Source organism: Benincasa hispida, chromosome 11 (assembly GCF_027475165.1).
Source record: "Benincasa hispida cultivar pf3 chromosome 11, pf3_genome.v1.1, whole genome shotgun sequence".
In the NCBI taxonomy this organism is placed as follows: domain Eukaryota; kingdom Viridiplantae; phylum Streptophyta; class Magnoliopsida; order Cucurbitales; family Cucurbitaceae; genus Benincasa; species Benincasa hispida.
Genome location: NC_143488.1, coordinates 61276679 through 61289313, shown reverse-complemented (window position 1 = coordinate 61289313; position 12635 = coordinate 61276679). Strand labels below are relative to the sequence as shown.

General features: G+C 30.2%; 1 protein-coding gene and 1 long non-coding RNA gene across 2 annotated transcripts; one reads left to right on the top strand and one right to left on the bottom strand.

Moving 5' to 3' along the window:
* Nucleotides 1-2385: 2385 nt before the first annotated feature.
* Nucleotides 2386-4995, bottom strand: LOC150032789 (uncharacterized). The gene is made up of 3 exons (XR_016524473.1): nucleotides 4856-4995; nucleotides 3205-3706; nucleotides 2386-2768 (listed from the first exon to the last, which is right to left on the bottom strand). It is a non-coding gene; the product is annotated as an uncharacterized LOC150032789 (long non-coding RNA).
* Nucleotides 2617-5260, top strand: LOC120090525 (laccase-4-like). Its single transcript, XM_039048245.2, has 6 exons — nucleotides 2617-2748; nucleotides 2996-3147; nucleotides 3234-3478; nucleotides 3587-3715; nucleotides 3808-4734; nucleotides 4864-5260. Exons 1-6 carry the CDS (start codon nucleotides 2653-2655, stop codon nucleotides 4992-4994), a joined length of 1680 nt encoding a protein of 559 aa, XP_038904173.2. The 5' UTR covers nucleotides 2617-2652; the 3' UTR covers nucleotides 4995-5260.
* The last annotated feature ends 7375 nt before the right edge of the window (nucleotides 5261-12635 follow it).

Here is a 12635-nt window from a genome sequence, read left to right as displayed (position 1 = left end):
TTTTTATACTTATTTTTAAAAAATAATACTAATAACTAATATATATATCAATCGGTCGATTTTCCTTTTTTTTATATACAAAAATCAAAAACCAACTTAGTCCTAATCTTGACTGACCAATCTTAATTCGATTAATTTTAATCGATCGGATCGATTTTTAATACCTCTGTGTACGCTCTTAGTTTATATAGCTTTTATCTGTCGCTTGGGGCTTGTGCCTTGTGCCCTAATGACAATATTAGAGGTAGATATGTGAAGGTGGTCAGGCAATAGGAACAATTAGTTCTATTCGATTATTATCTTTCTTTCGCAAAAGGAATTTCGAGCCCAATACGCTCGGCTTACCGTTCAAGGTCTCCTCAAGTCCAGTCTTCTCTTTGGGGGCTGGGGCTCGTCCAAGGTTTGACCCACAATAAGTACTATTCCTATGATGTTATAAGACTCCAATGATCTTTATGTGTTGGTCAAATATCACCAATTATATCTTCACAACAATGAATAATTATTATATTCAATACGTGACAGACCTGTCCATCCAAATTTAAGGTTGAGTAAACATTTAAATAATAATAATAATAAAGTTAGGCATTATCGCTTTTTAGGCTCAAAACTCCTCCATTAACCAACCCAAATTCTAAGTTATTGGCTTCAATCTCTTTAAAAACATGAAACAAATTCTTATCTCCTTTTCCACACACAACTCATTTCCCTTTTTTCTCTCCACTTAAGTTCAAATAACCAATCTACATATTTTACTACTTATAAACCTACAAACAAAGAAACATTATCTAAGATAAATTTGGTTTAGAATCCACCAAAGACTGATGTAAAAATCGACCAATAAAAAAAACTAATTAGAGAGAACATATTCAAATCGTGGTAGTCAACTACTTATAATATAATATATATCTTACAAGTAACCTAACAACCAAACATAATAAAGTCAGACAATTGTATCGTGAGAATTTTCGAGATATGCAAGGGCTGGCTCGAGCACATATGTGCATTTAAAATAAAAAGAATAGTTTAGAAGAACTATGTAATAGTATTAGAGAAACCAATAAAATAAAAAGGAACAGTTATGTGGGCTATAGGATTATTGAAGTTTCCTTGGAGAATCAGACAAGGCAGTGAGTGATTATGATTTATGACCCATTTCCAATCTACTTCTGGTAAATAACTGATTTCAAAACCAAATATATATATTGAAGAGAATGGCAGTTGAATTGAGTGACCCACCCCTTGAATTATGTCATTTGCTTATAAATTAATTGAAAACAGAAGTGCTTCTCTGCTTCTGCTATACAATCACCACCACCCTGAAAGCCATTTCTTACCTATTTGTCTATTGCGATCCTATCCATTATTCACTTCCCCAACCATTCATCTTAATCCTTCAAGATTTACTCGAGGTTATTCAATCCATTTAGTTTGGATTATTTTTCTTCGCATTTCTATAAATAATCCAGTGGTTTGATGTATCAAACTTGAAATCCAAAGGAAAGTCAAATGTTTAATTTTGAATTTAATAGCTTATGATAGAGATATAGCATCAAACATTTAAGCCTTACTCTTCCAAAGTAGACAACAATTTGGTTCCATTACACACTACTTTTTTTTTTTTTTTTTTTTTGTTGCATATTTAGTCAATATTATCAAGATTATTTGGAGATTCAATTCAATTTATTTGAACGTGAATGATAATTTTAACATACCCTCCAAGTCTTGATGACATTACAACAAATACCACTCATTCTTTTTGTATCTACATTTGCAACTAATCCCTAAACTTTAAAGTTTGTTTCTATTTGGTATCTGAACTTTGAAATATCTAATAGATCTCTAAACTTTCAATGTTGTGTTGAATGGACTACTAACAAACTCGAATTTTTTAAATATTTTTTGATTTATTAAATATGAATTTAAATTCATGTGTTAAGTAACCCCTAAACTTCAAATTTTGTGCATAGTAAATTTTAAAATTTTCAAAAGCTTATGGACTAAATTTTTAATTTAAAAAATTCAAGGACCAAATAGACTAAATACTAAATTTGTAACCTAACAAAAAAAATATATGGGAACCAACACTAACATTTTTCCACTGTCTCAATTATTTAAAGGAAGAAGTAAGACCAATGTAATCACAATTAGACTATGGGAAAAAAATGAACCTTTTCAATTAAAGAATATATTTCACATTAGAAATGAGCCTTCCATAATAACTGAGAAAAAAGCAAAAATGAATGATAACATGAAAGAGGCTAAAGGTGAACCTTTAATTATATGGAGAAATACTAAAAGGTCTCCATTATTACTTCTCATAGATATACACAACACACAAGGGTTGGGGAAAAAATTTATAAAAAAAAAATGAAAAACAGAAACTTTATGTAACATGTAAGATATATAAAAAGAAATGGTGGATCTGATTCTAGTTTCATCTGAAAATCCTTTGGTATGAAGACTTGTTTAACTCATCACCTAACTAAGAAAAAACGACATGGCAACAACACAGGGAGCTTATTCAGCCATTAAACCCATTTGGGGCTTCTCTTTATAAGGCTGAGTTGCATGACCATCGTTCTCACTCATCACCCTTATTTCTCACAAATCAAAATAACTCAGAAACACAAAAGGAAAGAAAAGATACCAATGGAGTCTTGGTGGGTTCGAGCTTTTGTCTTGTTGGCATTTTGCTGCCTTCTTCCTGGTTTGGCAGAGTCCACAGTTCGCCATTACAAATTCAATGTGAGTTTCTTTAACTTTCTCTGTAAGAATGTTAGTATAATATTTTTATTAAAGAAAAACAAAAACAAAACAAAACAAGGGATTTCCAATGTGCCATTGGGTATTGGTTTTGGGTTATAGTATGATTTTGGTGTCCCTTTCCTTAGAAAGAGAGCTTTTGAATGACCTATTTCTGTTATGGCTTGGACCCCACAATCTTGGTTTGGTTTGATTTTCATGAGTGATATCGAGCTATATTCGGTGGCAGGTGGTGTTGAGGAAAGCAACAAGACTTTGCTCAAGCAAGCCCATCGTCACTGTCAATGGACAGTTCCCTGGACCAACCATTTATGCTAGGGAGGGCGACAATGTGCTTGTCAAAGTCGTCAACCATGTCAAATATAACCTTTCCATTCACTGGTAAATCCCCACAAAAAAATCAAATTCTATGTAAATTTAAGGTATTTCAGAACTTACAATCTTATGAGTGTATGGCGTGGTGGTAGGCATGGAATCAGGCAACTCCGAACAGGCTGGGCTGATGGTCCGGCATACATTACGCAATGTCCAATCCAGCCGGGGCAAAACTATGTCTATAACTTCACCATCACCGGCCAAAGAGGCACACTCTTCTGGCATGCTCATATTCTCTGGCTGAGATCCACTGTCCATGGTGCCATCGTCATCTTGCCGAAGCTTGGTGTGCCTTATCCATTCCCTACACCCAACAAAGAAACTGTCCTTGTGCTTGGTATGAGCCTCAAAAGTTCACTTATTCTCCTTTCCCTCCTTTCCGCTCCACAAAATGGAGATGATTTTGACTTGCTTTTGTGAATGAATGGTAATTTGAATTGTATAGGTGAGTGGTGGAAATCAGACACCGAAGCTGTGATCAACGAAGCTCTTAAGTCAGGATTAGCACCAAATGTCTCTGATTCTCACACCATCAACGGCCTCCCCGGATCCATATCAAATTGCCCTTCACAAAGTAATTCAATTAAGAAATCTTACCTTTTGGAAAGCAATACAAAATTTGAACTGTTCTAATGGGTCGTCTAATTTTCTTCTTTTGGTAATTAGGGGGCTTCACATTACCCGTTCAAAGAGGGAAGACCTATTTACTACGCATAATCAATGCTGCACTGAATGAAGAACTGTTTTTCAAAGTTGCGGGCCACAAGTTAACAGTTGTAGAAGTCGACGCCACATATGTCAAACCATTCAAAACAGACACAGTTCTAATTGCTCCAGGCCAGACCACCAACGTCCTCCTAACCGCCAATCAAAACTCCGGAAAATACATGGTGGCTGTCTCTCCATTCATGGACGCTCCAGTCGCGGTCGATAACAAGACTGCCACAGCCACCGTGCACTACACCGGCACATTGGCCACATCCCTCACAACAAGCACCAACCCCCCTCCCCAAAACGCAACCCAAATTGCCAACACCTTCACAAACTCCCTTAGAAGTTTGAACTCCAAAAAATACCCTGCCAATGTCCCATTGACAATAGACCACCACCTCTTCTTCACCGTTGGACTTGGAATTAACCCATGCCCCACTTGCAAGGCCGCCAATGGAAGCAGAGTAGTAGCCAGTATCAACAACGTAACTTTTGTAATGCCCACCACCGCTCTCCTACAAGCACATTTCTTCAAAACCAAAGGTGTTTTCACCACAGATTTCCCTGGAAACCCCCCTCACAAATTCAACTATTCAGGACCCGGACCTAAAAATTTGCAGACTACAAGTGGAACTAAGCTCTACAAACTACAATATAACTCAACGGTGGAACTAGTTCTACAAGATACAGGAATCATAACCCCAGAAAACCACCCCATTCATCTCCACGGATTCAATTTCTTCGAGGTCGGGCGAGGGATCGGCAATTTCAACCCCAAAACCGACCCTAAGAAATTCAATCTCGTGGATCCAGTAGAGAGGAACACAATCGGAGTTCCGTCCGGTGGATGGACGGCGATAAGATTTCGTGCAGACAATCCAGGTAAAAGAGATTTCGATTCCTCTTTCGATTATTTGTTCAAAATCTTAAACCATTGCAATGAAATTATACGAATCAAATTGGAAAATCAAAACTGAAATTGAAAAATGAGCTATGATTTCACCTTTTCAGGAGTGTGGTTTATGCATTGCCATTTGGAAATTCATACAACTTGGGGATTGAAGATGGCGTTCTTGGTGGAAAATGGCAAAGGCCCCAAACAATCGCTTCTGCCGCCGCCGAGCGACCTCCCAAAATGTTAATCCACAGGAACAATAATAATAATAATAAAACAAATCGAAATTTTGTTTTTATATTCAATTATGTAAAAATTGAGCCTTTTATAGTTTATATATTATATATTATACATACTACACTAAATCCATATCATGATTGTATCAATTTTTTCACCTTCATGTTTCTTTTTCTTTTTCATTTTTTTTTTTTTTTTGTTATCAATGAATTTTTTTTGTATTGTTTTGCAATTTCTTTTCTTGAGAAAGTAATCCAATTATATTATTAATCATTCTATCCTATTCATAATATGATTCTCGATGGAGAAAATCTTGATATTAAAAGGTGTTAATAAAATAATTGAAATATTTGTTGAATCGTTGACACATTCCATCTGTAATTTTTTTGTGACATATCTCCCTCCAAAATATGAATTATACTAATTATTTCTTGATTTAAGGGTTAAATAAGAAAATTAGTTAATATATTTTTTTTAGATTTAATTTTAATTAGGTCCCTATAATTTGAAATGTTTTAATTAAATCTCTTGCTTTTAATTTGGCGTGTATAATTTTTAAAGTTTCGATTTAATTTTTATACTTTTAAGTCTATCTGTATTTCGTTTTCTTTCTTTCAATTTTTTCAATGATATATATAACTCTTGACGCATAAAAATGAAGTCAAATCTTCTAACATTATAGATAAGATATCTTCAAGGTGAGATTAGGATGGCTTCCCCGTCCTATTCCCATGTTGCATCTCATTTTTCGTTCCTATGAAACTTTCATTTAATCTTATAGTAGCGTATTTCTTGAGAGAATTATCTTCAATCAGTATTTCGTAAAAAAAGGTTAATTAAACTAAATAAAATCTATTGAAAATTTTTAATTATAAATTTAACCAATTAAACTAAATAAGAACTTTTATTTAAATATTGTAATTTGAAAAAGTATTTAGAAAAATAAGGTACTTTAAAAAATATTTAGAAATTTATGGTAGTTTTAAAATTTCTAGGTGGAGAAAAAAAATTAAAAAAGAAAAAAAAAACTTATCAATGGTTGAAATCTCAATATAGAGGAAAATGAGGCAACCTAAATAAATATCAAAAAATTATTGATTGTTCAAAACTTGACCTACATAGGTCGAGATTTCAACCCTCGACAACCATCTCGACCTGTCACTTCAGTGTCTGGTGGCAACTTTATGAATTTTGCTCGTGGGTCAGTTTTGAACACTCGACCTATAGTTTTAAAACTTCCTCTCCACCCTTTTTTCATATCACAAATTTTTTGTTTGCTCTCTGGCATTCTTCGTGCTCTCTTTCCCTTTGCGTTTCTTATTGTCGTTCTCTTCTTCTATTTCTCTGTGCCTTACTCTTTTCTTCTATTTTGTGTGGATCCTTTCTCCCTACACTTCACCCTTATCTGATCACAAACTATACAGGTTGAATTTACTCGACTAGATTTCTATTTTTTAAGAATAATTATAAATTTTGTTTATGTTCTTATATTATTATTTCTTTTTTTATATAGTTTTTATTGTTGTTCGAGAAACAAATATTCAAAAAAATGTATACGTTTGATCAATTAAATTACTATATTTTTATTAAAACTATAAGTTATAGGTTATATTATTTTAGTTTTTTGTAGTTGTTGTTGCCGGATAACAAATAACAAAAAAAAAAAAAATGAACGTTGTCACTCTGGAAGAAAAGAACTACTATTAAATTTGGGAGTTGAACTTTAACTTTTATTTATTACTAATTTTTTGTTTTTAATATTTATTTATGCTAAATATATCATTTTAATTCCTTATATATTGATATTGATAATTTTTTTAATATTAGTTATATATTGATATTACGCTGAATTGAATAATATTTTAGATTTATCATGTTTATGTTAGTCTACCGTGTTAACGTTAGTCTATCATGTTAATATTTTAGATCTATCATGTTAGTCTCGATTCAATAATAGTTTTTTAATAGTCTGAATTTACTAATATTGATATAATAATGTTAGTAGTTTTATTTATTTATATATATTATGTTAGATCTACCATATTAATGTTTTTTTTTTACATTTTAAATAATGTTAGTGTCAAGGGTTTTTAGGGTTTATTGTTATCTTTGAAAACATTAGATTTTAGGCATTATATTTTGTTACCATATGTTTTTTTCTAATTCTAGTTTTCTCCACATTTTTTTCTATTGTTTTTTAATAGAAAAAGAAGTAATCTTGCTTATTTGTCATTTTTTACATGATATTCTATTTTTAGTTCAAAAGTTTAGTATTTTGTTTGATTTTAATAAAAAAGTTACTAATTTAATGATTTTTTATATTTTTTTTATACTATTTGGTTTTTTTTTTTTTTATTTAACTTTGATGTTTATAGTTTAAAAGGTTTAGTTTATAGTTTAACACAAAATTATTAACTTGAGTGATTTGTTATATATAATTCTTGTGAACTTTGATATTTATAGTTTAAAACTTTAGTATTTTTAGTTTAATACAAAATTATTGTGATTTTTAATATATTTCTTATGATTTTGATTTTTTTAGTATTAACTTTGAAAAAATAGTTTTCAAAAGTTTAGTATTAATTTGAAGTTTAAAGTTTTTTAAGTATAAAAAGGTTTGTATTCGATTTTTTTAGTTTTTAATAATTTTGATGTTCAAACTAAGTTGTTTTTTAATATTTTTGTTTTTTTTTTTTGTCGTATTTAAGTTTGATAATTAGTAATGTATTGTTTGTCTTTTTTATTTTAGAAAACGACGGACAAATATTTGGGATTTATGTTTTTACAAATGGTAATGTGATTGATGGTGTCGATGGGGTTGATTATTACCAACCACGTGGTTTAGCATAAATGTGAGCAGTGGATTTGTTTTTGAACAATTCATTGAAATGCTAAGGATATCACTTGGTGTAGATATGAGAGAAAATCAGTTAGAAATAATATATAGACATCCTAATCTAACACTGTCAGATCAGTAAGTTTTATGTCATTCCCTATTCGTGATGAACAAGTACTTGATGTTCTCAATCGTGATGACACTCCTGAATTTAGTGCATTTATATGTTAATGTGAGTGGAGGTAGAGTTGGATATAAATTTGAATGCACCCTTTAGTCAATTTGAAGATCTGACTCAATGTATTGACTTTGATCCGGAATCAGTTGCGCCACCCTATGAATTTAAAGAGTTGGATTTTGATGGTCGTGAACATGAGTTACCTTCAAATACATTCAACAATTTGACTATGAATATAATAGATAACATTCAAGAACACGACCCAATTGTAGCCTTTGTGGATGTTGACAATACCCAGTTGTATAAGGGGGTGGTTTGTCAAGACAAAGAAATGCTACAATAGACGGTCAAATGTTTTGCTATTAAGTGTCACGCACCATGTGAGGTTGTGGAATCGACATTGACGATTTAGGCAATTCGGTGTAAAAAGTGGGAAGAATGTTTCAAATAGAGACTCGTGCAATAAATAAAATGTCGCATTACTTGTTTGAGATCACTAAGTATGTTTATCAACATACATGTTTTTACTCATAACTTAGTCAAAGTCATGTGCAGTTAGATTCATCGATGATTGCACTAGAGTTTTGTGATGTTGTAAGAGAAAAACCATCTATCAGCATGGCATAACTACAATCTGACATAAAAACAAAACTTGGATATCATGTTCCTTACCATAGGGTGTGGGAGGGAAAAAGAAAGGTGTTGGCTAGAGTGTTTGGTAATTGGGACGAGTCATATAAATTGTTACCTATGTAACTTCAATCCAGCAAATGGTTGGATGGGACCAAAATGTCATCATCAATTATGCTTACGATATATCATCAACAACTTTAATAAAAAAAATGTAAATTTAACACATCAAAGAATTATGTTTAATAAAGCCATTAAGGACATCAAAGGAATAAATCGGAGTCGTCTGAGTTTTTTTTTTTTTTTTTTTTTTGACAACATTGATATAGAGCAATGGACTTAAACACACGATGGAGGGTTCAGATATTGGATGACAAAAAATCTATCAGAGTGCATAAATGGCGTCCTCAAATGAGTTCAAATATCGCTGATAAATGCTTTTGCTCAAGCAACATTCTTCAAGTGCGTAAATTAATTCGAAAAAAAAAAAGAATAAATAAGAGCTATTTTGGAGCATCAAGATAAATACACCTAGTAATATTATTACTTTTTTTTAATGTAATTAACAATTTGTTTCAAGTATATTTACAATACTAAGTGAGTAAAAATGCAGTACGCACACGAAGAAATTAATAAATGGGTTGCAAGATCTAGTAAACGTGAAGTATAGTCATACGATCGATATGAAGGTATGTTTTATGTGAAAATCGGACGTCATAGCCTCGATGCTAAAGGAGGAAATGTTTAAATATTGAGGCTAAATGGGTCCGAGCAGTACTGTTCATATAACAAGTGGCAAACGTTTGGCATTCCATGCTTGCAATTTATGGTAGTTTGCTCACATTTTAATATGAACTACAAATATTTTATTGAGAACTACTATAAACTGTTAACAAATGCTGCATGTTACTCTTCTCAATTTCAACATGTACCGCATGAAGATTACTAGATCATGCACCCTAATATATTTGTCTTACATGTTGACTCATTGTTGTTGAGGAAACCTGGTAGATCAAAGAGTTCATGATACCATAATAAGATGGATTGGACATAGCCATGTTGGGAATGGTGTCCTAAATCTCTTTGTAATCTCGTAGTTTGTAAACTCTGTATAAACATATTGTTGTTAATAAAATAAATGTTATTTTATAAGCATATACTCAATCCAATAAACTAAGATCCGAGGTTATTTTATGTAATTTAAACAAGTATGTGGAGACATACAAGTGGATATTGTTTAAATGATAATCTAAATGGTTTGTAGTCCTTGTTGTAAAGTGCTATAAATGATCTGATCCTGATCATTCATGTGGAGATATGCGAGTGGGATATCCTATATAAAGAGTTTGTATAAGACCGGACAACGAAATGATTAGTATCTTTATATAACGCCATTAATAATAGAGACTTACATTTTACTAGGATGACCATAAATGACATGACATGAATCCTGAGTGAGTTGTGAACTTCTGCTCATGAAGGCGGTCGAGTTTTGAACACTCGTTCCTTTTGTCGAGTTTTGAAAATTCGACATATTGAAATTTAAAAAAAAAAAAAAAAAAAAAAAAACTACAATATTTCTCTAAATTATTTTCAAACTACAATATTTTTTTAAATAGTTTTGAAAACAACAATATTAATCTAATTTTACCAACTAAATATATCATATTAAAAATGTTATGTTATAATATGTATAAAAAAGTTATATCCAAAGTTCAAACCCACCGTACCAACCAATTATTGTAGAAAATTTTATTAGTTATTATAAAAACATATATTTATATATATGTGTGTGTATATATTTTGACAGTTCAGAACAGGTGAGATAATTATTTCTTAATCCCATGTTTCAACCTTTTTCAGAGAAGCAGAATTGTGTGATTGGTCCGTACAACAAAGACATGGACAGGTGTCAAAATGCAACAAGGTCAAGGAAAAAATTAGGAATAGAAAATGTAAATAAATAAATAAAGGAATAAACAATTAATAAAATAAATGGTACCATCACAAGCAGTTGTACTTGTTGGTCCGTTATTTATTCCTGCTTATGATAGAGACCTTGAAATAATCCTTATTTTGTATTTTTTTTTTTTAAGTAAAGACTTTGGAGTTTGGACCCATATATTTGAATTTTGTAACCAATTTCATTTTCAATTACTAGATTTACTTGCATTAATTCATTTGTACTTCAAAATAATAATAATAATTCAATTTTCAATATTACTAGTTATATTAGTTGAGTTCCTAATTAGAACTAATGTCAAACATATTTTCCTAAAGTTTTGTGTGGGATTTTACAAGTGTTTATAGGAGAATTTTAGCATTGTTTTAAGTCATATTACTTTAGAAAATTATTTCAAATTGAAAATTATTGAAAATATTTATAAAATATAGTAAAATTTTAGAATCTATCAATGATAGATACTAATAAATTTCTAAAAATATCTATCAATGTCACTAGTAGACACTAATGGAAGTATATCAATGTCTATTATTGACAGATCACGGAACTTTGCTATATTTTATAAATATTTTAGTTTTTTTTATATTTTATTAATTTAATCATATATATTTTCAGTTATGTTGTTAAGGTAAAATCTAGTATACTACAACCCTTGAGATTAGATTCCAAAGAAATTTGATGTCTCAATTGTCAAACTCGTAAGAATTCTCACTTTACTATTTTCTTCATGTTTAATTACTTTTATAAAAAGTTGGTTTTTCTAAAAGTATATTTAACAACAATTACTTTAATGGGCCATAGTAATATTAAACTAAGCCTAAATGTACCAATGAATGATCTACATTTTACTTTGATTTTTCACCAAATTTCTACAAAGTCTTCGGCTAATTTAAAATTTTAATTAAGAGTTAATTAGCATTAAATACCAAAGTGAGTATTAGTAAAAATTCGAGGACAAAAGTGAAAAATATTGAAACTTAAGGATTAAATAAAAGCTAGGAACAGTTGCAAATATAACAATTAGATCAAAAGTACTAATAGAATATCAAAAGAATTTGTAGATATAACAAAATTTAGATTCAGATCACAAAGTTTATTAGTGATAGTCTAGACTATATCATTAATAGATCTTACTATATGTGCAGTTTTTTAAAAACATTGCTATACGATTAATTATTAACTTAAGTGTTAACAATTGTAATTACCCTAAAAAATTAAACCTAAAAATTATAGGAGGAAAAATGTATTTTCACTAAATAAAAATTAGCATTCTATCACTTATCCTTTGTCCTTATCTGATTTTGATTATAGGGTTAAAAAAACTTGATGATCTGTATGGATTGGGTTAGTTCATAAATTCACCTAAAATAATCCAAACCAATCCAAACATATTATTAATTTTAAATATATATATATTTATGATACAATTATATATATATATATATATATATATATATATATATATATATTTATTTATTTCATTTTTTTTATAATTTTATGATTTTTTCGGATGATTTATTCTCCAACAATTCATATACTCAAATTTTAAGGAGTTTGGAAAGAATTTTTTTTCATAATATGCATTAAAATAGAATTGTTAATCTTAACCAAATATATGACAGTAATTTTTTTTTTTTTTAAAAAACAGTTACATATTAACATTTGACTTATTTTTAGAACAAAATTAAAATAAATGACTCGAAAAACTCGAACTTAACCCAACCCGAATGTTTGGTTGGATTCATTATTTAACCAAAGTTATTTGAGTTGAATAAATTATAATTAAAAATTTTAAATTAGGTTTAAAAATATTTCAACCCAACCCAATTTATGAAGAACATAAATTTTAATATTGACCAAATGGGCATGCTTTGTTCTACCTCTCAAAGTGATTTCATTTAATTATTTTTCTAAGCGTTAAAGTTGAATTAATTATTTAAATTAGAAAAGTAAGTCTTAATGATTTTTTTAACCTTCCTACACCACCTAGCCAATCATAGATTTGTCTTCTTCAAAACTTTCTTTTATTTTCCCATCTCCCCTG